The sequence below is a fragment of the Rhinoderma darwinii genome, chromosome 3 (assembly GCF_050947455.1).
Source record: "Rhinoderma darwinii isolate aRhiDar2 chromosome 3, aRhiDar2.hap1, whole genome shotgun sequence".
In the NCBI taxonomy this organism is placed as follows: Eukaryota; Metazoa; Chordata; class Amphibia; order Anura; family Rhinodermatidae; genus Rhinoderma; species Rhinoderma darwinii.
The window spans coordinates 6,025,578-6,053,206 of NC_134689.1; the positions used below are offsets into that span (position 1 = coordinate 6,025,578).

Sequence of the window (27,629 nt, forward strand, 5' to 3'; positions counted from 1 at the left end):
ATATAGGGAGCAGTATTATAGTAGTTATATTCTTGTATATAGGGGGCAGTATTATAGTAGTTATATTCTTGTATATAGGGGGCAGTATTATAGTAATTATATTCTTGTATATAGGGGGCAGTATTATAGTAGTTATATTCTTGTATATAGGGGGCAGTATTATAGTAGTTATATTCTTGTATATAGGGAGCAGTATTATAGTAGTTATATTATTGTATATAGGAGCAGTATTATAGTAGTTATATTCTTGTATATAGGAGCAGTATATAGTAGTTATATTCTTGTATATACGAGCAGTATTATAGTAGTTATATTCTTGTATATAGGGGCAGTATTATAGTAGTTATATTCTTGTATATAGGGAGCAGTATTATAGTAGTTATATTCTTGTATATAGGGGGCAGTATTATAGTAGTTATATTCTTGTATATAGGAGCAGTATTATAGTAGATATATTCTTGTATATAGGGGCAGTATTATAGTAGATATATTCTTGTATATAGGGGCAGTATTATAGTAGTTATATTCTTGTATATAGGAGGCAGTATTATAGTAGTTATATTCTTGTATATAGGGGGCAGTATTATAGCAGTTATATTCTTGTATATAGGGGGCAGTATTATAGCAGTTATATTCTTGTATATAGGGGCAGTATTATAGTAGTTATATTCTTGTATATACGAGCAGTATTATAGTAGTTATATTCTTGTATATAGGAGCAGTATTATAGTAGTTATATTCTTGTATATAGGAGCAGTATTATAGTAGTTATATTCTTGTATATAGGGGGCAGTATTATAGTAGTTATATTCTTGTATATAGGGGGCAGTATTATAGTAATTATATTCTTGTATATAGGGGGCAGTATTATAGTAGTTATATTCTTGTATATAGGGGGCAGTATTATAGTAGTTATATTCTTGTATATACGAGCAGTATTATAGTAGTTATATTCTTGTATATAGGGAGCAGTATTATAGTAGTTATATTCTTGTATATAGGGGGCAGTATTATAGTAATTATATTCTTGTATATAGGGGGCAGTATTATAGTAGTTATATTCTTGTATATAGGGGGCAGTATTATAGTAGTTATATTCTTGTATATAGGGAGCAGTATTATAGTAGTTATATTATTGTATATAGGAGCAGTATTATAGTAGTTATATTCTTGTATATAGGAGCAGTATATAGTAGTTATATTCTTGTATATACGAGCAGTATTATAGTAGTTATATTCTTGTATATAGGGGCAGTATTATAGTAGTTATATTCTTGTATATAGGGTGCAGTATTAGAGTAGTTATATTCTTGTATATAGGGGCAGTATTATAGTAGTTATATTCTTGTATATAGGGGCAGTATAAGGCTGGGTTCACACGAGCACATTAACGTCCGTAATGGACGGACGTATTTCGGGCGGAAGTCCCGGACCGAAGTCAGTGCAGGGAGCCGGGCTCCTAGCATCATAGTTATGTACGATGCTAGGAGTCCCTGCCTCTCCGAGGAACTACTGTCCCGTACTGTAATCATGATTACAGTACGGGACAGTTGTCCTGCAGAGAGGCAGGGACTACTAGCATCGTACATAACTATGATGCTAGGAGCCCGGCTCCCTGCACTGACTTCGGTCCGGGACTTCCGCCCGAAATACGTCCGTCCATTACGGACGTTAATGTGCTCGTGTGAACCCAGCCTTATAGTAGTTATATTCTTGTATATAGGAGCAGTATTATAGTAGTTATATTCTTGTATATAGCGAGCAGTATTATAGTAGTTATATTCTTGTATATAGCGAGCAGTATTATAGTAGTTATATTCTTGTATATAGGGGGCAGTATTATAGTAGTTATATTCTTGTATATAGGGGGCAGTATTATAGTAGTTATATTCTTGTATATAGGAGTAGTATTATAGTAGTTATAATCTTGTATATAGGGACAGTATTATAGTAGTTATATTCTTGTATATAGGAGCAGTATTATAGTAGTTATATTCTTGTATATAGGAGGCAGTATTATAGTAGTTATATTCTTGTATATAGGAGCAGTATTATAGTAGTTATATTCTTGTATATAGGAGCAGTATTATAGTAGTTATATTCTTGTATATAGGGGGCAGTATTATAGTAGTTATATTCTTGTATATAGGAGCAGTATTATAGTAGTTATATTCTTGTATATAGGAGCAGTATTATAGTAGTTATATTCTTGTATATAGGGGGCAGTATTATAGTAGTTATATTCTTGTACATAGAGGGCAGTATTATAGTAGTTATAATCTTGTATATAGGGACAGTATTATAGTAGTTATATTCTTGTACATAGAGGGCAGTATTATAGTAGTTATAATCTTGTATATAGGGGCAGTATTATAGTAGTTATATTCTTGTATATAGGGGCAGTATTATAGTAGTTATAATCTTGTATATAGGAGCAGTATTATAGTAGTTATATTCTTGTATATAGGAGCAGTATTATAGTAGTTATATTCTTGTGTATAGGGGCAGTATTATAGTAGTTATATTCTTGTATATAGGAGCAGTATTATAGTAGTTATATTCTTGTGTATAGGGGCAGTATTATAGTAGTTATATTCTTGTATATAGGAGCAGTATTATAGTAGTTATATTCTTGTATATAGGAGCAGTATTATAGTAGTTATATTCTTGTATATAGGGGCAGTATTATAGTAGTTATATTCTTGTATATAGGGGGCATTATTATAGTAGTCATATTCTTGTATATAGCGGACAGTATTATAGTAGTTATATTCTTGTATATAGGGGCAGTATTATAGTAGTTATATTCTTGTATATAGGGGGCAGTATTATAGTAGTTATATTCTTGTATACAGGAGCAGTATTATAGTCGTTATATTCCTGTATATAGGAGCAGTATTATAGTAGTTATATTCTTGTATATAGGGGTAATATTATAGTAGTTATATTCTTGTATATAGGGGCAGTATTATAGTAGTTATATTCTTGTATATAGGGGGCAGTATTATAGTAGTTATATTCTTGTATATAGGGGCAGTATTATAGTAGTTATATTCTTGTATATAGGGGCAGTATTATAGTAGTTATATTCTGGTATATAGGGGGCAGTATTATAGTAGTTATATTCTTGCATATAGGAGCAGTATTATAGTAGTTATAGTCTTGTATATAGGGGCAGTATTATAGTAGTTATATTCTTGTATATAGGAGGCAGTATTATAGTAGTTATATTCTTGTATATAGGAGGCAGTATTATAGTAGTTATATTCTTGTATATAGGAGCAGTATTATAGTAGTTATATTCTTGTATATAGGGGCAGTATTATAGTAGTTATATTCTTGTATATAGGGGGCATTATTATAGTAGTCATATTCTTGTATATAGCGGACAGTATTATAGTAGTTATATTCTTGTATATACGAGCAGTATTATAGTAGTTATATTCTTGTATATAGGAGGCAGTATTATAGTAGTTATATTCTTGTATATACGAGCAGTATTATAGTAGTTATATTCTTGTATATAGGGAGCAGTATTATAGTAGTTATATTCTTGTATATAGGGGGCAGTATTATAGTAGTTATATTCTTGTATATACGAGCAGTATTATAGTAGTTATATTCTTGTATATAGGGGCAGTATTATAGTAGTTATATTCTTGTATATAGGGGCAGTATTATAGTAGTTATATTCTTGTATATAGGAGGCAGTATTATAGTAGTTATATTCTTGTATATAGGGGACAGTATTATAATAGTTATATTCTTGTATATAGGGGCAGTATTATAGTAGTTATATTCTTGTATATAGGAGCAGTATTATAGTAGTTATATTCTTGTATATAGGGGGCAGTATTATAGTAGTTATATTCTTGTATATAGGGGGCAGTATTATAGTAGTTATATTCTTGTATATAGGAGGCAGTATTATAGTAGTTATATTCTTGTATATAGGGGCAGTATTATAGTAGTTATATTCTTGTATATACGAGCAGTATTATAGTAGTTATATTCTTGTATATAGGGGCAGTATTATAGTAGTTATATTCTTGTATATAGGGGCAGTATTATAGTAGTTATATTCTTGTATATAGGGGGCAGTATTATAGTAGTTATATTCTTGTATATAGGAGGCAGTATTATAGTAGTTATATTCTTGTATATAGGGGCAGTATTATAGTAGTTATATTCTTGTATATAGGAGGCAGTATTATAGTAGTTATATTCTTGTATATAGGGGGCAGTATTATAGTAGTTATATTCTTGTATATAGGGGGCAGTATTATAGTAGTTATATTCTTGTATATAGGAGGCAGTATTATAGTAGTTATATTCTTGTATATAGGGGCAGTATTATAGTAGTTATATTCTTGTATATACGAGCAGTATTATAGTAGTTATATTCTTGTATATAGGGGCAGTATTATAGTAGTTATATTCTTGTATATAGGGGCAGTATTATAGTAGTTATATTCTTGTATATAGGAGGCAGTATTATAGTAGTTATATTCTTGTATATAGGGGACAGTATTATAATAGTTATATTCTTGTATATAGGGGCAGTATTATAGTAGTTATATTCTTGTATATAGGAGCAGTATTATAGTAGTTATATTCTTGTATATGGGGGCAGTATTATAGTAGTTATATTCTTGTATATAGGGGCAGTATTATAGTAGTTATATTCTTGTATATAGGAGGCAGTATTATAGTCGTTATATTCTTGTGTATAGAGGTAGTATTATAGTAGTTATATTCTTGTATATAGGGGCAGTATTATAGTAGTTATATTCTTGTATATAGGAGCAGTATTATAGTAGTTATATTCTTGTATATAGGGGCAGTATTATAGTAGTTATATTCTTGTATATAGGGGGCAGTATTATAGTAATTCTATTCTTGTATATAGGGGCAGTATTATAGTAGTTATATTCTTGTATATAGGGGGCAGTATTATATTAGTTATATTCTTATATATAGGGGGCAGTATTATAGTAGTTATATTCTTATATATAGGGGGCAGTATTATAGTAGTTATATTCTTGTATATAGGGGGCAGTATTATAGTAGTTATATTCCTGTATATAGGGGGCAGTATTATAGTAGTTATATTCTTGTATATAGGGGGCAGTATTATAGTAGTTATATTCTTGTATATAGGGGGCAGTATTATAGTAGTTATATTCTTGTATATAGGAGCAGTATTATAGTAGTTATATTCTTGTATATAGGGGCAGTAATATAGTAGTTATATTCCTGTATATAGGAGCAGTATTATAGTAGTTATATTCTTGTATATAGGGGCAGTATTATAGTAGATATATTCTTGTATATAGGGGGCAGTATTATATTAGTTATATTCTTGTATATAGGGTGCAGTATTATAGTAGTTATATTCTTGTATATAGGGGCAGTATTATAGTAGTTATATTCTTGTATATAGGAGCAGTATTATAGTAGTTATATTCTTGTATATAGGGGGCAGTATTATAGTAGTTATATTCTTGTATATAGGAGCGGTATTATAGCAGTTATATTCTTGTATATAGGTGCAGTATTAGAGTAGTTATATTCTTGTATATAGGAGCGGTATTATAGCAGTTATATTCTTGTATATAGGGGGCAGTATTATAGTAGTTATATTCTTGTATATAGGGTGCAGTATTAGAGTAGTTATATTCTTGTATATAGGGGCAGTATTATAGTAGTTATATTCTTGTATATAGGGGCAGTATAAGGCTGGGTTCACACGAGCACATTAACGTCCGTAATGGACGGACGTATTTCGGGCGGAAGTCCCGGACCGAAGTCAGTGCAGGGAGCCGGGCTCCTAGCATCATAGTTATGTACGATGCTAGGAGTCCCTGCCTCTCCGTGGAACTACTGTCCCGTACTGTAATCATGATTACAGTACGGGACAGTTGTCCTGCAGAGAGGCAGGGACTACTAGCATCGTACATAACTATGATGCTAGGAGCCCGGCTCCCTGCACTGACTTCGGTCCGGGACTTCCGCCCGAAATACGTCCGTCCATTACGGACGTTAATGTGCTCGTGTGAACCCAGCCTTATAGTAGTTATATTCTTGTATATAGGGAGCAGTATTATAGTAGTTATATTCTTGTATATAGGGGGCAGTATTATAGTAGTTATATTCTTGTATATAGGGGCAGTATTATAGTAGTTATATTCTTGTATATAGGAGTAGTATTATAGTAGTTATAATCTTGTATATAGGGACAGTATTATAGTAGTTATATTCTTGTATATAGGAGCAGTATTATAGTAGTTATATTCTTGTATATAGGAGGCAGTATTATAGTAGTTATATTCTTGTATATAGGAGCAGTATTATAGTAGTTATATTCTTGTATATAGGAGCAGTATTATAGTAGTTATATTCTTGTATATAGGGGGCAGTATTATAGTAGTTATATTCTTGTATATAGGAGCAGTATTATAGTAGTTATATTCTTGTATATAGGAGCAGTATTATAGTAGTTATATTCTTGTATATAGGGGGCAGTATTATAGTAGTTATATTCTTGTATACAGGAGCAGTATTATAGTAGTTATATTCTTGTACATAGAGGGCAGTATTATAGTAGTTATAATCTTGTATATAGGGACAGTATTATAGTAGTTATATTCTTGTACATAGAGGGCAGTATTATAGTAGTTATAATCTTGTATATAGGGGCAGTATTATAGTAGTTATATTCTTGTATATAGGGGCAGTATTATAGTAGTTATAATCTTGTATATAGGAGCAGTATTATAGTAGTTATATTCTTGTATATAGGAGCAGTATTATAGTAGTTATATTCTTGTGTATAGGGGCAGTATTATAGTAGTTATATTCCTGTATATAGGAGCAGTATTATAGTAGTTATATTCTTGTATATAGGGGTAATATTATAGTAGTTATATTCTTGTATATAGGGGCAGTATTATAGTAGTTATATTCTTGTATATAGGGGGCAGTATTATAGTAGTTATATTCTTGTATATAGGGGCAGTATTATAGTAGTTATATTCTTGTATATAGGGGCAGTATTATAGTAGTTATATTCTGGTATATAGGGGGCAGTATTATAGTAGTTATATTCTTGTATATAGGAGCAGTATTATAGTAGTTATATTCTTGTATATAGGAGGCAGTATTATAGTAGTTATATTCTTGTATATAGGAGCAGTATTATAGTAGGTACATTCTTGTATATAGGGGCAGTATTATAGTAGTTATATTCTTGTATATAGGAGCAGTATTATAGTAGTTATATTCTTGTATATAGGAGCAGTATTATAGTAGTTATATTCTTGTATATAGGGGTAGTATTATAGTAGTTATATTCTTGTATATAGGAGCAGTATTATAGTAGTTATATTCTTGTATATAGGGGGCAGTATTATAGTAGTTATATTCTTGTATATGGGGAGCAGTATTATAGTAGTTATATTCTTGTATATAGGGGGCAGTATTATAGTAGTTATATTCTTGTATAAAGGAGGCAGTATTATAGTAGTTATATTCTTATACATAGGGGGCAGTATTATAGTAGTTATATTCTTGTATATAGGGGGCAGTATTATAGTAGTTATATTCTTGTATATAGGGGCAGTATTATAGTAGTTATATTCTTGTATATAAGGGGCAGTATTATAGTAGTTATATTCTTGTATATAGGAGCAGTATTATAGTAGTTATATTCTTGTATATAGGAGCAGTATTATAGTAGTTATATTCTTGTATATAGGGGCAGTATTATAGTAGTTATATTCTTGAATATAGGAGCAGTATTATAGTAGTTATATTCCTGCATATAGGAGCAGTACTATAGTAGTTATATTCTTGTATATAGGGAGCAGTATGATAGTAGTTATATTCTTGTATATAGGAGCAGTATTATAGTAGTTATATTCTTGTATATAGGAGCAGTATTATAGTAGTTATATTCTTGTATATAGGAGCAGTATTATAGTAGTTATATTCTTGTATATAGGAGCAGTATTATAGTAGTTATATTCTTGTATATAGGGGCAGTATTATAGTAGTTATATTCTTGTATATAGGGGCAGTATTATAGTAGTTATATTCTTGTATATAAGGGCAGTATTATAGTAGTTATATTCTTGTATATAGGGTGCAGTATTATAGTAGTTATATTCTTGTATATAGGGGCAGTATTATAGTAGTTATATTCTTGTATATAGGGGCAGTATTATAGTAGTTATATTCTTGTATATAGGAGCAGTATTATAGTAGTTATATTCTTGTATATAGGAGCAGTATTATAGTAGTTACAATCTTTACCTGCAGGGAGATGCGGTAATCTTTTCCAGGAGACATTCGATTCACGTCGGCGTCCCACAGCTGATTGAACAGTTTGGAGAGTTCATGATTGACGTTGCCTCTGTGAAGAACATAAGTTGTTGTCGGAGCTGCTCACACGCTGAACGCAGTAACGTTACATCGAACTTATTCCATTCTCAAAGAGATTTCTCTAAAATAAACACTCTACACTCTAGCGCTGGTTATATTTGGGTGCTGGGTGGGACTACGACTACTTTTGTGGTCCCAGAAGTCTCCCTGACCCCGTTCCATTAAAGAGACGTGATAAGGGGAGGGGCTTTGACAACACAAACAAGAATAGAATTTTGCGAAGTAAAACTTTATTTTATAGTCTGTCACTGAAAACAAGCGATCATTACTAAAAGTCAATCAAACTAAAGTTGGCAGAAGGTTCATTTATCAGAAGGTGCCGACAAACCTCAGATATCGAATGTAACTGATGGCGAGACAAATAACAATGGAGAAGCCCCACGAGCGGCGAATCGGATCAGCTCGCTGGAGCCAACAATCTAATTGGTCATAAAGCCGTGATTGTCTGTCTGGTATATAACGGGGGTAATCGCGCTGACGTTGCAGGATACAGACAGTAGAGTCGCTGGAGAAGCTGGATTTCGGCTTTTACACATCATGAATTTCCATTGTGTAACACGCCATTGTGGATGGATATACAGTATATAGATAGATATATAGTACGGCACAGTTTTAAACTGGATGTGGTGACCGCTCTGATAGAGTCCTTTATTGAAACTTGCTGGGATGCCCATGAGCTCTTAGAGACAGGAAGTGTTGTCATGGGGACACAGGCATAAATTACATTGTTAAAACAAGCTAAATGGACTTTACTAAACAGATCCGCAAGACGTTCTCCTTTAAGAAGCAAAACACCAAACTACAGGAATGACTTTCACTAAACATGTGACAGGAAGGGTTGGGGGATGGGGGGCGCTGTTACTTGGTGACAATCAAGGAGTGGCAGACACGCACATAACCACAGCCGCACGCTGCCACCCACCCACCACCTATACAAAGTCATCCCTATGAATGCAGCTGCACCTCCCTAGACCGGTCTGGTCCGTCGTCAGTCTATAGTAAACAAACTGGTTTCAATCTGATATCGGCCGAGCCGTGTCAATGAATCTCACCCAAACCGGGGGAAGGGAGAACCCAGCATCATCACACACCCTGCCGGGTGTACAAAAACTGCAGATCCGTGGACGTGGTGGCCCATAATGGTGGAAAATGATGGTTAATTGGAGATAGAGGCAGAACATGGATGTAACCACTAGGGGGAGTAGCAGAGCTTAATGCATAACAAGTTATTATTGACTACAATGGGAGCTGTATATATCTGTATGTAGTGAGCTCCCCTAGTGGTGACTGTATATATATATATATATCTCTATGTAGTGAGCTCCCCTAGTGGTGACTGTATATATATATATATATATATATATATCTCTATGTAGTGGGCTCCCTCTAGTGGTGGCTGCAGACAGCAGAATCTTATCATGTAACTCTATGGGAGATGTATATATCTGTATGTGGTGAGCTCCCCCTAGTGGTGGCTGCAGGCAGCAGAATATTATCATGTAACTCTATGGGAGCTGTATATATCTGTATGTAGTGAGCTCCCCCTAGTGGTAGCTGCAGGCAGCAGAATGTCATCATGTAACTCTATGGGAGCTGTATGTATCTGTATGTAGTGAGCTCCCCCTAATGGTGGCTGCAGGTAGCAGAATATTATCATGTAACTCTATGGGAGCTGTATGTATCTCTATGTAGTGAGCTCCCTCTAGTGGTGGCTGCAGACAGCAGAATCTTATCATGTAACTCTATGGGAGATGTATATATCTGTATGTAGTGAGCTCCCCTAGTGGTGGCTGCAGGCAGCAGAATGTGATCATGTAACTCTATGGGAGCTGTATGTATCTGTATGTAGTGAGCTCCCCCTAGTGGTGGCTGCAGGCAGCAGAATATTATCATGTAACTCTATGGGAGCTGTATGTATCTGTATGTAGTGAGCTCCCTCTAGTGGTGGCTGCAGGCTGCAGAATGTGATAATGTAACTCTATGGGAGCTGTATATATCTGTATGTAGTGAGCTCCCCCTAGTGGTAGCTGCAGGCAGCAAAATGTTATATACAGCTCCTATAGTTACATGATATCTGTATGTAGTGAGCTCCCTCTAGTGGTGGTTGCAGGCAGCAGAATGTTATTATGTTACGCTATAGGAGCTGTATATGTCTGTATGTAGTGAGCTCCTCCTAGTGGTGACTGTGGGTAGACAAGATTCTATCATGTGGTAGGCATCTAATCCCCCTCCCCAGATCAGCAGGTGTGGAGGGGACTTCGGTGCACTTCCTATATACAGAGATTGACGTCTGCATCGGTCATGGATTTGCTCCTCATGTCGGCACACTACACCCCGGCACTATGCTGTGATGGTAGTTTTGGAGCGTGTCCAGGGGATACGATTATTTGGTCACCAGCTTTACAGCGATCAATGGTTTAGTACCGCGCTGCCAACCAATCAACTAATGTACAAAGCGTCCTGAATAGAGACCAGATCGGTGTGACAATCTATGTACAAATGTAGCAGAGCTGAACTTGACATTTAACCCTGGGGCCGCATTGATTGCTATAAGCCTCTGTTCACATAACGTCAGTGCCGGTGTGAAGGCTGCGGCGTGTAGAAGTATATAGTGGGATACGGCGCTAGTAGACTATTATAAAGAAGCGTATACCGTGCAGTGTAGGTTTCTTTACTGGAGGCCTCTATATTTAACAGTCTGGTCCTCTCCGCTATTCCATCCACACATATCGCCCTATTAAAGAGATCCGGTCCGCTCTCCTGACACGTCCGTTACAGTAAATCCGTGTGTCCCCCAAGTAATAACAATTTGAGCATTTTTTTCTTAATATTCCACGTTGTGCTGTTCCTCTATTGTTACTCCTAGAAATGTATAAACAAACAACTGGGTGTTACCATTCACCTTGTCAAATGGGCGTGTCCCTACAGTTTTACTCTGTCAGCACTGATTGGACAGTGTCAGTCTGTAGGGAGACCCCCTCAACTGCTAACACCCAGTTGTCAATTTATTCATAAATTTCCAGGAGTAATAACAGAGGAACAGGAGAATGTAGAGTTCTAAGAAAAGATGTTCCAGAATGGTTATTTCATACAAGTATTTACTAGAACCGACATGTCAGGAGAGGTGACCGGCCCTTTAAGCCCCCCGCTCCCCTCAGTCCGGAGCGCTTTGTGGTATATGTAATAAATATTGTTAATCGCCCCGGGGGAGGGGAGCGTCTGAATTCTGCAGGAATCTCTCAGCGGGACCTGATCAGTGCAGTCCTCACCTCCGGGAGTGGGACAAGGGCCACGGTGCCCAAGGCTGGGATTTCAGAAATCACCCCTCCCCCCACGTCCCTAAAGTTTGTCAGGATAACTTGTGACGGACAGTCGCTCAGCTCGCAGTTATCAGCTGCGACACCTCAAATAACGCGCACATTCAGCTCTGCTGAGCATTCACATCTGCGCAGACAATTGGGTATAGAAGGAAACCTAAAACCCATTGTGCCCGCCCTTACCCATTGTGCCCTAGGTGGCTGCCTACGGCTCCCAGCAGAAACGAAACTTACCATTTTGTTAAAGAGACATCGCTCTGTAATATTAGAGCACGACACGTCTGTATTAAGGGGGGCGGACGGATCGGTGTGAGGGATGATACGGCTAGAAGCCCCCACAATGCTCCAGATATTACGCTGGGGAGAGGTTTGCCCGACCAGAGGAGCTAACAGAGGGATGTAAGGGGACAGAAGTGGCGCAATACAGTGGAAATGGGGAGTACAGGGAACATTTCACCCCCCACCATTGGGAGGTCATGGGGGGGGGGGGGGGGTGTTAGGTTTATCAGTGATGTCTTAATTTAAAGGGGACGATTCTCTTCACCACTTGTATTGGGAGGATGGAGGGATCGCTCAAGAGTCTCCCTCCAACTGCAGGATATATATATATAGTCTGCCCCATGCATCTGGTTCCAAGAGCTTGCAATCCATGCAGTCAACTTGGGACTCGTCAGCTTCTGCAAAACTACAACCCCTAGCATTAGGGTGTGAGGACATGCTGGGAGTTGTAGTTTTATAACAGCTGGAGATTTACAGGTTGGAGACAAGAAATCCTAACCAATCAGTGGCGCTTTACATGGAACTACAAGTCCCATGATGCCTTTGCAACCAAGGTAATCTGGAAGGAGTTGTAGTTCCACATCAGAAGTACGACCAGCGTGTCCGGTGCGGAACTACACGACATACAGGGCTGCTTCTTACCTGGCGGCCATGACGATCTCTTTCTCCGGTCCTCAGAGTCCCGATGACTTCTGCCAAAGTAATCCCGAGCCGCTAGATGAAGACGGTCCGATTATCCAATCACAGAGCGCACACTGTACCCGCCCATCAACAGATGATACCAGGGTGTGGTAATGACTGACAGCTCCTGGGGCCAATCCCTGCGCAGTTAGAAGGAGGAGTCCCTTTCTAAGTTGGGCGGAGTTGAGGCTTGACAGCGCAGCGTGTGTTATGATTGGCAGCGCGCGGAACTAATCAGGCAGCTGTGGGCGTGGCCAGACTGTCATCTCGGCCGCATTGTACTTTAGAACGTTCAGTTGCAACTTTGTGTCGTTCCCGAGAGTTGTCGCCGCACATCACCCGGCCACATGGGGGCGCAGATCAGCACGGTAAGCCGGTACTGCGGCGTGTGGGGGGCTGGAACCGGGAGGAATGACACAGCATGGGATGACACATTCCCGCGGGCTGCCCTCCGCTTCTGGGCCTGGATGGGTGTGACGGCCCTGGGATCCTTCGCTCTGGGAGATCATAATATCTGCCCTGCTCGGTATTGTTTGCAGACGCATCAATGAGTGACCGCTGTGTTCACAAGAGGTTCTGCAGCGGCTATATCCTGCGTTTCTGGCAATACCATAACTTTGGGTTGTCATGTAATTAGAGTGGCCACTGAGCAAAGTTACCCGGTGTCATCCGATGGGGGCAGTGGTCACTTTAAACCCTGTTCTATCATACCCAATGTTTCTCTATATACTGTATAGCCCCCCCCCCCCCCTGTGACCTTGTATATAGCCGCGTGCCCTCCCTGTGATATGACAACTGGCTGAAGTGTAAGTTTCTGTTCAGATGCTGCGGAAAAACGGCATCTGAAAACCTCATTACCGCGGGGGCTCCAGTTCGGGTGTTGGGTGGAGTTGTCTGGAATGTGTCCCCGACCCTAAACCCACTAATGAGAATGGGGGAGAGGGGGCCTATACTTTCTAGTGTATATTAGAGGATTGTAGTGGAGCCTGGCGTCTGTATGTGTTCCCCCTATATGATGATTATGACCCCCCCCAGGATTTTACATGCACTTAAAGGGGTACTCCATAATAAAAATTATTTGTGGGGGTTGGTGTCTAAGTGTGTCATTAAGCAGCTGAGCGGGAAGTCAGCCCCCCCCCCGGTGCTGGGACCAGTAGTACATTGGGGGGGGGGGCTGTCACATGAGCGGGGGTTGAGGATCGTCGTTCGCATATTCAGATCGTGTCGCGGCGACGCTTCGTTCTTGGTGTTGAGAACAATAATTGCGCGTCCACACGTAGCGTAAACACTGCAGAACTCCCGCCACGTATTTCATTGTGGAAAATCCGCAGCATAAGATCCCGTGCACACGACCGTAAAATAACTCCGCAATTACGGACCTGCCCGGTTCTATTAGCCGCGGACACCTTTCTGTATCGCTACGTGTAGGTGTCTGTGCCTAAGAACCGGGCCGGGAATTATTGGTGCGGTTCTTGGTACGGAATTCCCTGCGGCGTCCGGGGTGTATACGCTGTGTTCTTGTACGCAGTGTATCCGCCCTGTGTGAACGCGCTCTTATCCTTACAGCTGCCAGTTCTACTGTTTCCGATCCACAGCCGCAGAACAAACCCTCAGCTGTGAGTAGTTTTTAGGTCTGTACAGGTTTTCAGCCTCTGGACCTAAACAAGAATGTTCCCATTCACTGACTACTAGCAGAGATCTTGAAATGGTGAGTAATTGAAACACAAAGAGCCTGTTACAGCCTCAATTTATTAAAACCGTCTATTAGTGGAACCGTAGCAACCAATCAGAGCTCAGATTTCATTTCTTAACCCCTTCCCACCGCAGCCGTTTTTTCGGTTTTTCCTCCCCGCCCTCCAGGAGCCATAACCGTTTATTTAATTTTTTTCTTCCAGAGATCTAGACGTGTGAGGTCTTTTTTTTTTTTTTTTTTGCGAGCTGTAGTTTCTAACGCCGTTATTTATTGTACTGAGAAATTGCGTTGTTTTTGTCCGGATCTCCCGGGGCGGATACAACGTGCACTTTTGCGTAGCGTATCCGCCCTGTGTGAACGTAGCCTAATAATTTGGGTTAAATTCCACATTTCACAAGGTCGACCCTTCGTTGTTGGCTGCGTCCTCGGTAATTGGGGGGAAGGTCGCGCTGATCTCCGATTCTGACGGTCCCAGGATAACGGGCGCTGTCCCAGGATCTTGTCTGGACATATATAGGTCTGGGGTGGTGATCGTGTCGGGGACTGTTCACACTTGTGTCGTGTTTCCTTTGTTCTCCATCATCAGAGGAGCAAAACAACAAATACCGGAACCGCCGGTTCTGTCTTATGACGAATATCCGCGGCATCTGACGGAACGCCTTTGACTCTAATAAGTTCCGTTGGGTTTCCGTCATGGTGTCCGTGGTTTAATGCGCTATTGTTTCTGGTATTGTCATCCGTATCTGACCGAAGCCCCGAAGGTAGATGGAATGGGGTAAAGGTCAATAATCGAAAAACCGTCCACGTGTAGTGGAAAAAGATCTACGCGGAGCTGCATATTTTACCGTCTTGTGCCCGGCGCTTTAATCCTAAACCTGCGCGGAATGCGGGAGATCTCACTGGGATTTGCTCTGAGATCCACGACGGAAAAAGTCTGCGACGTGCGGACTCGGCCTTCGTTCACATGTCCAGGATTTGGCGCGGATTTAATTCTGAAATCTACGTTAAACCCCCTAATCCGCCGTCCGTTTATGTCATTGAGAAATCCGCAGCATGTTCCGAAATGTGGATTTCAATCCGTGGTGTGAAAAAGAACTTGCCAGTCAGGGAGTAGCTGGTCCTTTAAGCCCCTCCTCTTTGTGAATGGTCAGCCATTCAGCAGAGCCCAAAGTGTCACATGAGTCTTCCCTGCTGTTCTTATAAAAAGATTCTAGGGGGTCCCATATATAGAGAACATTGTAGCGGAACCCTCCTGTACATACATATATCTGCCCTCATTAGTCAGTGCCTGTGAACCCCACAATAAGTACAGGGCCCCATAATGGTAAAGTGTCCCCATCACGTGCCATAAGTTCCCCCTCCCATAAGCATCAGTGCCAGCACATGGTTTCTACATCGAGGACGGCCCTGACTGAGAAATGTGCAGTCTCTGGGGGGGGGGGTCAGTGGTGACTAATACAAGAGGCCGGACAGATCCCGAGACGTCACATGGAAACATCTGAGCTCCAATACACCAAAATATAGGGAGTTGCCCCCCTCGTTATCACCGCTAGATCCCCACACATCGGGTTTTCACAATTTTGCTTACTTTAGAGCTGTTCCTAGTAATCACCAGCAGACTAGTGAGTGCAGCTCTGGAGTATAATACAGGATGTAACTCAGGACCAGTACAGGATAAGTAATGTAATGTATGTACACAGTGACTCCACCAGCAGAATAGTGAGTGCAGCTCTGGAGTATAATACAGGATGTAACTCAGGATCAGTACAGGATAAGTAATGTAATGTATGTACACAGTGACTCCACCAGCAGAATAGTGAGTGCAGCTCTGGAGTATAATACAGGATGTAACTCAGGATCAGTACAGGATAAGTAATGTAATGTATGTACACAGTGACTCCACCAGCAGAATAGTGAGTGCAGCGCTGGAGTATAATACAGGATGTAACTCAGGATCAGTACAGGATAAGTAATGTATGTACACAGTGACTCCACCAGCAGAATAGTGAGTGCAGCTCTGGAGTATAATACAGGATATAACTCAGGATCAGTAATGTAATGTATGTACACAGTGACTCCACCAGCAGAATAGTGAGTGCAGCTCTGGAGTATAATACAGGATGTAACTCAGGATCAGTACAGGATAAGTAATGTAATGTATGTACACAGTGACTCCACCAGCAGAATAGTGAGTGCAGCTCTGGAGTATAATACAGGATATATCTCAGGATCAGTGCAGGATAAGTAATGTAATGTATGTACACAGTGACTCCACCAGCAGAATAGTGAGTGCAGCTCTGGAGTATAATACAGGATGTAACTCAGGATCAGTACAGGATAAGTAATGTAATGTATGTACACAGTGACTCCACCAGCAGAATAGTGAGTGCAGCTCTGGAGTATAATACAGGATATAACTCAGGATCAGTACAGGATAAGTAATGTAATGTATGTACACAGTGACTCCACCAGCAGAATAGTGAGTGCAGCTCTGGAGTATAATACAGGATGTAACTCAGGATCAGTACAGGATAAGTAATGTAATGTATGTACACAGTGACTCCACCAGCAGAATAGTGAGTGCAGCTCTGGAGTATAATACAGGGTGTAACTCAGGATCAGTACAGGATAAGTAATGTAATGTATGTAGACAGTGACTCCACCAGCAGAATAGTGAGTGCAGCTCTGGAGTATAATACAGGATATAACTCAGGATCAGTACAGGATATGTAATATATGTACACAGTGACTCCACCAGCAGAATAGTGAGTGCAGCTCTGGGGTATAATACAGGATGTAACTCAGGATCAGTACAGGATACGTGATGTAATGTATGTACACAGTGACTCCACCAGCAGAATAGTGAGTGCAGCTCTGGAGTAGAATACAGGATGTAACTCAGGATCAGTACAGGATAAGTAATGTAATGTATGTACACAGTGACTCCACCAGCAGAATAGTGAGTGCAGCTCTGGAGTATAATACAGGATATAACTCAGGATCAGTACAGGATACGTGATGTAATGTATGTACACAGTGACTCCACCAGCAGAATAGTGAGTGCAGCTCTGGAGTAGAATACAGGATGTAACTCAGGATCAGTACAGGATAAGTAATGTAATGTATGTACACAGTGACTCCACCAGCAGAATAGTGAGTGCAGCTCTGGAGTATAATACAGGATAAGTAATCACTGTACATCGGTCTCTCTACAATAGCTGAGGATATAACGGTGAATTATTTATAATCCAGGACGTCCAGCGCTGACTCTGCATCTAAATATACCCGGAATGTAGGTGGAAATTTCCCGTCTAAATCAGGCGCCGGTGCTGCTCGTCATGGGGCGGGGTCCTCCTTTTATCGTAGTTAAATAAATGACTGTACACATACTGAACGTCGGCTGTCGGAAAGTATTACCCCCCCCCCCCCTCGTCTGGTCATGTCGCTTATCTCCTGTATATGGGGACAGCCCTTCCCTCTCGCGGGTTTCTATACCGTTGTTGAGCGGTTGTTTTGTACATTATGGTTAACCGTGCCGTTCTCTTTCAGCTGGGGAGGATCGCGGGGTACCCCTTCTTCATCGTCTTCGCAATATTCAGAAGGATCTTCGGGAAATCTGCTCCGGCCATCACCTTGGAGAGCGCGGATGTCAAATACCCGCTGAGGCTCGTTGACAAAGAGGTAAGTTCCTAATGGCGCTGGTCGCTTGAGCGGGACGATGGCCGGAGCGAGATGCTGCGCCGCTTTATAGAGCGCGGTGGTCGACCTGAGGCCGATCAGACTGATGTGGGCCCCGGTGTCACAAAATGTAAAGAATTCAAAAACCTACACAAGGATTTGTCTTACTGGTGTCAGTCTGCACTGCAGCTCTGGTGTTTTATTCATGAACCAGGAGGATTAGGATGGACAGTGCTGTAGTGCATGGAATTAGATATATCTATATATATATATCTATCTCGATCTGCCTGACGCCGCAGAATACGTTTGTGACCCCCCCCCCCCCATTAGGTGCTATTTTTGTACAGCGCAGAGAAATGTTGTCGCCATTTACGTGACCGGTTTATTCTCTACCCTCGATGTCTCCTCTCAGGTCATCAGCCATGACACCCGCAGGTTCCGCTTTGCGCTGCCGTCTCCCGACCACATCCTGGGTCTCCCCATTGGTAAGAATATTAGAGTCCGTTAATTCTGATCAAGGTGACTGAAAATGGCGTAAGTGTGTTGGAAAATATGGCGCCATTTAACCGCTTTCGCCCATCTAGCCTTGCGTGAACCTGTCGGGCTACCCACAATCTGTCGTACGTGACCCCCCCCCCCCCCTCTCCACCCCCAATGACTTCTGGTTCTTCTTCACAGGACAACACATTTACCTATCAGCCCGGATAGACGGGAACCTGGTTGTCAGGCCGTACACTCCGGTCTCAAGCGACGATGATAAAGGATTTGTGGATTTGGTGGTTAAGGTACGTGGGCTGTCACGTGGCAGGATCGGCGGCGTAGCTCCTCCCCCAAGTGAATGAATTTTGTTGGTTTTTTGATCATTTTATTACAGATTTACTTTAAAGACGTTCACCCCAAATTTCCGGAGGGCGGCAAAATGTCTCAATACTTAGAAGGGCTGAGAGTTGGGGAGACCATCGACTTCAGGGGACCCAGCGGGCTGCTGACCTACACGGAGAAGGGTAAATATTGCGGCTGTTTCACCAGTCTGGATTTATAATATACATTGTAGTTTTTCTCGCTGTTATCACCCCCGTAACTACAACTCCCAACGTCTCCTGAAAGCCGCGGGCTGGTAGTTGTAGTTTTGCCGCTGCGCAGACTCGTTTCGAACCCTAAATAGTTTTTTTTTTCCTCTTTCAAGGAACCTTCCAAATCCGTCCGGACAAGAAATCTCCTGCGGTGACAAAGAAAGTGAAGCAGCTGGGACTGATCGCCGGCGGGACAGGTACAATGATGGGGGCAGCGTCCGCATGCTGAGCGTTGTAGTCCTCCCACCTGCTGTTACAGCTCCGGATTGTTCCCGGTGGTGCTCGGGACTCCAGTCGGTGGCCGCGCTGTGTAGATGTTTGACACTGACGGTCCCGCAGGGTTTAACCCCTTCCTGCAAAATAAGGAAACTGCACCCAGAAGGAAGCAACAATTAAGACTTCTTTTTTTTTTAATTTTTTTTAAATTCTCATTACATTTTATGTCGCCATTAAAGACCACGACTCGTCCTGCAAAAAAAAAAAAGTTATGGCACAGTTTTTGTTTTTTTTTTTGCACGCCGTTTGCAGCGTTTTTCGCTGTTTTTCACTCGCGCCCATTGAGCGACACTCGCAAAAAGGCTGCGAAATGCGCTCTCTCTGCCTCTCATTGATGTCAATGGGAGGTCAGAGACGTAAATGCCCGAAGATGGGGCATGTTGCTGCTTTTTGCTCGCGGTTTCCACGTCAAAAAAAACGTGTCAACTCCATGTGAACTGACCCTTAGGAAGACAGAAAGGAAAAAATAGCTGCAGCAGGAAGGGGTTAAATCTAAAAAAAAAAAAAAAAGGTGAGGATTGAAAAACAAAGCCCCTTAGGTACGGTCGTAATGGTGGTCGTCGGCCTCTCCCGTCCAGTATAACGTCTACGGTCGCACTTCACCTTATTCTGTTTCCCTTGAATATTTTAAACGTTTTTTTTTTTTTTTTTTTGAACAGCCAAAAATTGGCAAAAGTTGAACATCAATTTCTCTCTAAGTGTCATGTGACTCGCTGTGATTGGGGGGGGGGGTTAGTGTCTGGCCCGAGTCTTAGTTTGACCCTCGCGCTCAGACCACCAGCAGGGGGCGATGACTGTCGTGTTCTCTCTGCAGGGATCACCCCGATGCTCCAGCTCATCCGCGCCATCACGAAGGACAAAGACGATCCGACGGTCTGCTATCTGCTCTTCGCTAACCAGGTAGGTATGGCGACGGGTGAAGGTGCCCATACACATGAGATGAGTCGGCCGATTCCACTGAAATCGTCAGATTCAGCCACCTAAAGTGTATGGGGTGTCCTGACTTTGCTGTCGGGAGGAGAATATGGGGGCCCTGCTGTGACTACTGGCCAAATGGGGGCCGTTTGGCTTCAATTGAGACCAGCACCTGTGCAGCGCCCCCTATATGTGCATGTAAGAAGTTGACGGATCTTGGTGGCATGTTCCATCCTTGACCATGGCAGTGAGGCTCTTAAAGGCATAGTGACGTTTCTCAGTGTAGCTCGTTATATAACGTTGTGTATTTGGGCATAAGACTGTTCCTGCCGTACTCTATCTACAGCCAGAGCTGCATTCAGAATTCTCCTGGCTTGCTGTTCCCAGAATGTGGTGCATTGTGGGATCTGTTATAACAGAAGTTGTTAGGTCACATCATTGACACTTTGATATGCAGAATTTTGAATGCAGCTCTGGATGTAACTAATTTGCTTATGTAGCCCATGGTGCCCAGGATATTCACAACCTACCTGCTCGCTCATCTACATAAAGTCTTATTCAGATTGGTTTTCTTCCTTCAGGCTGAGAAGGACATTCTGCTACGAGAGGAGCTGGAGGAGATCCGGGCAAACTATCCCAGCTTCAAGCTGTGGTACACCCTGGACCGAGCGCCCGAGAGTAAGTCGCCTTATTTTAATGTCTTCTGAACCCCACATTTGATGTGTGTATTTATTTTTTAGCTTTTTTTTGTTTAAATTTCTCACCATTTTCAAAATCTCTGCTTGCAGTCAGTGAATTGGAACATTTTTATATTAAAATCCATCCAAACAAAGTTTGCTAAAATTCCATCCTGTCTAGATCATAGTCTGTGGGATAAGGAGCCTGGACTCCAGACTGATACATTCTGCCTGCACTGATACATTGTAACAAACTTTCAGGACAGGAGAGTGATATGTGCTGCTGATGGGTTTAGCTCACAGAGAAGCGTCTAGACTGGATGCAATTGTAACAAACACAGCTGTGAGAAGTAATAGGTGAGGACAGGGTTTTAGCCTTAAGATATTCCAATTCACTGACTGAAAGCAGAGATCTTTAAAAGGAGCAATTGAAACACAAAGGAGGGAATTCATGAAGTCTGGGGTTTCAGATGCAAGTCTTAATGTAGGTAGCGCTGGAATAAAAAGCGCGTAATTTATTAACAGGTGCAGAAAGTAAAATCTACGCCAGGTATGAGATTTGCGCTATAATTGACACCTGTTTTTGGGCAAATTGTGACTTTCGAGGCTTAGACAACTTTTCTTAGTTAGGAAACTGGTGTAGAAAAAATAATAATCCCCCCCCCCCCCCCCCCAAAAAGTTTTTCAGAACTTTTCATTCATCACAGGTGTAATTTCCTCCCCCACCACTAGGGGGCATAAAATGATTATGATCTGTGATTGTGTCTTTTTCTGTAGACTGGGATTACAGCCAGGGCTTTGTCAATGAGGATATGGTAAAAGCCTTCATGCCTCCCCCCGGGGACGACGTCCTGATACTAATGTGCGGACCTCCCCCCATGATCCAGTACGCAATCAACCCCAGTCTGGACAAGCTGGGCTACCCCCAGGACCGGAGATTCGCCTACTAGGCGTGAGGAGCATCGTAAAGGCAAATAGAATGTTTCCCGCCAGTCCCGGCCTCGTATACGTCTCCTCTTTTCTCTGCGTTGTGTATTTGTCTCGCATAATGTTTATATATCGGCCTTTTTATGAGGCGGCCGCGTGACCGGTGTGAGGACTTCTGCAATCAGCCGATCCGAAATATGTAAAACCGGCAGTGACACTATGTATCAGTGGTGAGGGGGGGGTCTTAAAGGGGCAGGCACAGGTTTTGTGGTGTTTATGATCTTTCTGGGAGGTTGGGGGTTTGTTATGAAGTTGGTCTAGCGAAGAGTTGACATAGTAAAAAGGCATGCTGGGACTTGTAGTTCCACAAGTCAATCTTTACAGTTCTGGAGTCCAGTTTTAGAATTGAGCACGGAAAATCTCCAGTGTGATACAAGACGGTAACATTAAGGACTGTCACTGCACCTCGAAACGCGTGGGGTTCACTGCCCGGTGCTTGTTACGTGCCTCTTATGTGCTACGACATCCCCCTCTATTTGCACTATTCCCGTCTCTCCTCCCATCCGGCCCCCTCACAGACATTTATTTTGCCTTGTAACTCGACAGTTCCGTGTGTATAATGTAATTTTTATTCTTTCACCCTAAATACAGCGACTTTGGAACAAGTTTAAACCGTCTCCTGTGGTGTTTTATTGTCCCCAATAATTAGCTGATGGGTTCAATGTATCAGCTATTAACCAAAAGAACAGTACCACACTGTGCCACTAGAGGTCACTAATACAGGATAAAAGCCACTAACCCTATAATACAGTTATATACAAAGTCACTGTGTGTGTGTGTATGTATATATATATGTGTGTGTGTGTGTGTATATATATATATACACACACACACACACACACACACACACACACACACACACGTAGCTTCTCTCTAGTCTAGATAACAGATGAAAGTTCTGAATAGGGGAACCCCACCCCCTATTATCTCAGGGTTCCCCAGGGCTAATTAAGACCAAACTCCTTTTTCATAACATTTAATGAAAAGTTCTAAAAATAAAGGTGACGCCATTAGACGTTGCGAGGTTTTTCCCTAAGGCCAGAACGAGGATTGTATTACAATAGGGTCATGTGACGTTGCGCTGTGTACACTCCTCCACAATGTAAGATTATGCTGGATAAAGCCGCACTTCCTTCTAAACAATTCATTCCTAGGGTTAAATGAAAAGGGAATCGGCAGAAGATCTTTGTAGCAGTGGCTGCTTAGTCTTCTGATACAGAGCTGCATGATCTGTCTACCTGCAGCCACCACTAGATGGAGCTCACTGTATTATTGACTTTACTGTATGCAGTGAGCTCCCTCTAGTGGTGGCTCCAGGGAGACAGAATATTATGCACCTCGGTGTTAGAAAAACTAAGCGCTGACCGCTACAGAGATATATTACACAAAGTCAGACCCAACCTGGTGGTGAAAGTTCAGTGTTACAGGTCTCCTGAGAAGAATTTCTGTGTCACCAAGACAACCCTTCCTGTCAACTCAGTGTTATCATAGGAACACTGGGTCATCCATTAATCAACCAGAATGCAGATTTAATATTTGTGGCTTCCAGTTATAGTGCGGTGTTGACACCCTTTCATTGCTGGGTCCTCTATAATGCCTCGGTACCTCATCCCTGCAGAGCCTCCCGGGTTGGGGTCAGAGTCAGGGCAGCCATTACTATACAGACGACCTAAAACAGCTCAATTTGTAATTCTGTTTAGAAGTGATTGGAATCATACAACGCCTCCTAGTGTTGTGTAGTGATAGCAGTGGCCAGAGAGAGGCGCTGGAGGTATGAGGTACCGTGGATATCGGAGGCACCAGCATCAAAATACATCCAGCAATTAAAGGGTGTCAGGGCCGCGCTGTAATCTGAAGATTTATTAGAACGATATCCGGGTGTACAGGAGGGCGGGGAGGACGGGAAGAAAAACCTGGAGGGCGGAGGCGGTCAGGATGGGGCCTGAACCTCAGATATTGTGACCCCCTCCTCATCATTGCGCCCTCGTGTGGCTGGACTAGGGGCCCCTATATGTTAAGGGGCCTGGTAACAAATGCTACCCCCTGTACAGGAGTAGGCCCTAAAGTCTGGGGGCCCCAACAACAAAACAGAATAGCAGTGCAGAGCCCTCCCATAGTAAGGATGTAGTGCGCCCCCTATTCTATAAATGAATATTACACCCTAACATGAATACTGACACCTCAGGAGCCCCAAACAGCACCTCAAGCTGAACTGCTGCAGAACCTCTTGGGGTAGTGAGCGTTCTCCAGTCCCTCTCCAGAGCGATTTAAAAGGCTCCTCTGGGGAAATTAGCGTTTTATTTTACAACAAAAATCTGATTACGACAGCAGCAGAAAATCAACTAACACTTCTGTGAGCGTCACACTTCACCCACATAGTGCCAGGCTGTGCCAGTAGGGCTACTCAAACAGTGCCCGAGAGGACTATACATATCTCACAGCTGAGGGTTTGTTACAATTGCCTCTAGTCTACAAAATCTCCTGTAAGGTGAACACATCAGCAGCACAAATGTCCCTCCTGTCCTGAGAGGTTTGTTACAATGTATCAGGCTGGAGTCCAGGCTGCTTAGATCACAGAGGATTGTGTAGACGATACATTGTAACAAACCCTCAGTTGTGAAAAGTATCAGGTCCATACAGTTATTCAGCCTCTCACTGTAAATAGAATGTTCCTGTCAGCAAGCAGAGATCTTGAAAACAATATGAAATGAAAGCAAAATCTCTATTAGAACTGAAAACCGCCCCCAGGGAGGTCAAAACGAGTGAACTCAAAGACATCGTCAAATATCAGTCAGCGAGACGTCTCCTCCCCCCCCCCCCCCAACAATTCATAGTTACATCGGTTTCTGGAAAAAGTTGTGTGACAACCAATATGGCCGACATTACAGCTTATCACCCAGCTTTCCCAGAATGTCAAATCTTCCTATTCATACACCAATACATATGACAACATAACTAGGCAGATATGCCATTCAGGACCCTGGTGAGTGACAACCTCAGTGTGAGCTGTAATGGTGGCCATATTGGTTGTCACTCAGCTTTCTTGTAACTCCTCCCCTTTTTTGTTTATAAAAAGTTGATATAAACTTTTCCAATGTTCCTCTGCCCGTTCCTCTTGGCCATACAAGTGTCCAGCATCTCCCGGGTGGGCAGGAAGGTGTCAGTGTTCAGGATGAACTGCTGCAGAGCGCTTTCTCCTGGGAGGGAGTTGTTTTTCTTCTTCTCCTTATTGACGCTGTCCAATAAGATTCCTCGAATGTCCTTGGGTTTTCCGGGAAAACCAAACACCATGAAGAGTCCCAGGCAGTCCGAGCCCACCAGACGGCAAAACTCCTCAAGTTTCTCGTAGAGGCTCTTGTTCTTGTAGAAGGTGTCCGTAAGTTGAATCTCCTTGAAGGCCCCATGGTGGAACGCCTCGGGGTCCCCTCTACTGTCTCCATTGAAGTCGGACATCTGTAAGGCCTGGACGGCTATCTGAAGCCTCACCGTCTTGTCTGGACCCAACAGCGACCATATCCAGTCCACCCCAAACAGGACGGCCTGCTGCTTGGTCATCGTACTGGTGACGACTCGTTCTTCGACGCCCTTTTCGATGCAGAAGTTGATGAAGTTCACCAGGAAGATCTCGGTCAAGGTTTCGGTGCTGGGACGGAGGTTGCCGCACGGGTCCTCGAATCCGAGGTAGTCCCTCAGCTTCTGCGAGGCGTGCACCACTCCCTGGCTGAATATCTCACAGACTATGTCCGCTTTCTCCGGCTGGGAGATGATCACGGGAGCGGAGGGCGTTTGACCCATCGTCTGAGGCGATCAGATCTGAGGAGACGTCACCATGAAGGAGACGAGTGAAGACAACCCGGAGACGTTCAGCCCTGTGGACGGTCGGCAGCAGCTGGGAACCTGCACTGAGCTGTATACAGTCACCTGGACGTGTTCATGGTGGGCGGGGCCGGTAATTGTATCACCTGCTGGAACTCGACCAACGACTTTCACAAAGAGAAGCCTAAAGGGACGGCCGTCATAACGGAGCGAGGCTTACGCCAGAGATGGTGAGCTAAGACCATTTAAAAGGGTCATCCACGATTAGAAAAACATGGCAGCTTGCTTCCAGAAACAGTGCCATCCCTGTCAACAGGTTGTGTTTGGTAATGCAGCTCAGCCACATTTATTTTAATGAAGCTAAGCTGTAATACCAGACACAACCCATGAACAGGTATGGCGCTGTTCTGGAAGAAAGCAGCCATGATTTGGTAATTATGGCGTACCCCTTTAAGCTGGACGCCAATAAACGGATCGTTGGAAAATGAGGCGTACAGTCCCCCCCACCACCCTGACTGGCACTTTGGGAGACTGGTTAGGGGTCCCACTATGATCAGGTGACCGGTTCCCTATCAAGGCAGACCATTGCAATAATGAAAATATATCTGTGCCCCCAAACTACACCAGTGTGACACCCCCCCCCCCCCCACTTCCCATCGAACTGGAAACCAAACCCCCCTTTGTCCCATTTTAAGAGGCCACGTACACCTCTCCAACCAAGTTTTTCTTAATTATTCCAATTGATCTAAAATTACTAATTGCTAATAGTCTCAATTACAAATCTTTTATTTTGGGTATACAGCTCCTATGCAGTCTGATGCATCTCCATGGTTACAGACTACACACACATCCTGTGTAGTCTGATCCTGCAGTCATTAGACGAATGTCGGCCGAATCCGCCGGCCATCTGGGTATGATGGTGTCCGGACTCCACGCCGACGGCAGATGTTGGGGAGAGAAAGGTCAGGGGCATGTTGAATTTTAACAGGGCTGAGCCGAGAATGCACGGGGGAATCGGGAGGAACATGCCTCTGCGCCTTCTTGCTAACGTATATTGAGTAGATTCGCTAGAACAGGGGACAGAAGGGAGAATGACCGGAGGATCGAACTACACAGGATTTGTTTGCACTAAATAACCATGAAAATGTATAGGTCTGCGTAGGAGCTGTATACGTGTTAATCAACGCCATTAGGCTATGTTCACACGCAAACTCAAATACGGAGCGGTTTTCAAGAGAAAACCACTCCTGATTTTCAGACGTTTTTTAAAGCCGTTTTTGGAGCGGTTTTCAATAGTCTTTAAAAAACGGCTCCAAAAACGTCCCAAGAAGTGACCCGCGCGTTTTTCAAAACGGCTGCGTAAAAAAAACGGCCCGTCGGAACAGAACGCCGTTTTTCCCATTGAAATCAATGGGCAGATGTTTGGAGGCGCTCTGCTTTCGGGCGTTTACGGCCCGAAAAACGTCCGAAAATAAGCCGTGTGAACATAGCCTTAAAGTTGCTTACGTTTTTATATACAACCAGTGGCAAAAGTATACACACCCTCTAAAGAGGAGCGGCCACCTCCCCCGACAGGTCTGTTTTAGTAAATACTTGTATTCCACATGAAAGCACAATTTTGAAGCATTCTTTCTTTGAACTCTACATTGTGCCGTTCCTCTGTTATTCCTCCTAGAAATGTATGATTTAAACTCGGTGCAACTATTTCCTTTGACAAGGGGGCGTGTCCCAACACAGTCTCTCTCAGCACTGATTGGATAGTGTCAGTCAGTGTAGAGACACACACCCAACTGGT

The 27,629-nt window shown here is 42.3% G+C and overlaps 3 protein-coding genes across 4 annotated transcripts in view; 1 reads left to right on the plus strand and 2 right to left on the minus strand.

Moving 5' to 3' along the window:
- The window catches only part of LOC142748625 (poly(U)-specific endoribonuclease-A-like), a 33,362-nt gene extending 20,558 nt beyond the window's left edge, over window positions 1-12,804 (minus strand). Inside the window, exons 1-2 of one of the 2 annotated variants that reach the window (XM_075855761.1) lie at window positions 12,681-12,804; window positions 8,314-8,413 (exon numbers count right to left, since the gene is read on the minus strand). In XM_075855761.1, the coding sequence (XP_075711876.1) occupies window positions 8,314-8,413; window positions 12,681-12,691 (111 nt within the window). In that variant the 5' untranslated portion in view covers window positions 12,692-12,804. The remainder of the gene's footprint in view (window positions 1-8,313; window positions 8,414-12,680) is intronic. The other variant, XM_075855760.1, reaches the window with a different exon arrangement.
- A 148-nt stretch (window positions 12,805-12,952) lies between these two features.
- CYB5R3 (cytochrome b5 reductase 3) lies at window positions 12,953-22,630 on the plus strand. Its single transcript, XM_075855759.1, has 9 exons — window positions 12,953-13,087; window positions 17,962-18,093; window positions 18,503-18,575; window positions 18,769-18,875; window positions 18,965-19,094; window positions 19,277-19,360; window positions 20,254-20,339; window positions 20,936-21,032; window positions 21,809-22,630. Exons 1-9 carry the CDS (start codon window positions 13,067-13,069, stop codon window positions 21,979-21,981), a joined length of 903 nt encoding a protein of 300 aa, XP_075711874.1. The 5' UTR covers window positions 12,953-13,066; the 3' UTR covers window positions 21,982-22,630.
- A 2,454-nt stretch (window positions 22,631-25,084) lies between these two features.
- Window positions 25,085-25,813, minus strand: REP15 (RAB15 effector protein). Its single transcript, XM_075859796.1, has one exon. It carries the CDS (start codon window positions 25,811-25,813, stop codon window positions 25,085-25,087), a length of 729 nt encoding a protein of 242 aa, XP_075715911.1.
- Between the last annotated feature and the right edge of the window lie 1,816 nt (window positions 25,814-27,629).

Bases quoted from the DNA above. Each gene is read 5' to 3' on its own strand.
- CYB5R3 (XM_075855759.1), top strand. From the start codon at position 13,067: ATGGGGGCGCAGATCAGCACG. The intron at 18,576-18,768 runs GTAAGAATATTA...TCTTCTTCACAG, and splicing joins CATCCTGGGTCTCCCCATTG to GACAACACATTTACCTATCA. The intron at 19,095-19,276 runs GTAAATATTGCG...TCCTCTTTCAAG, and splicing joins GCTGACCTACACGGAGAAGG to GAACCTTCCAAATCCGTCCG.
- REP15 (XM_075859796.1), bottom strand. From the start codon at position 25,813: ATGGGTCAAACGCCCTCCGCTCCCGTGATCATCTCCCAGCCGGAGAAA.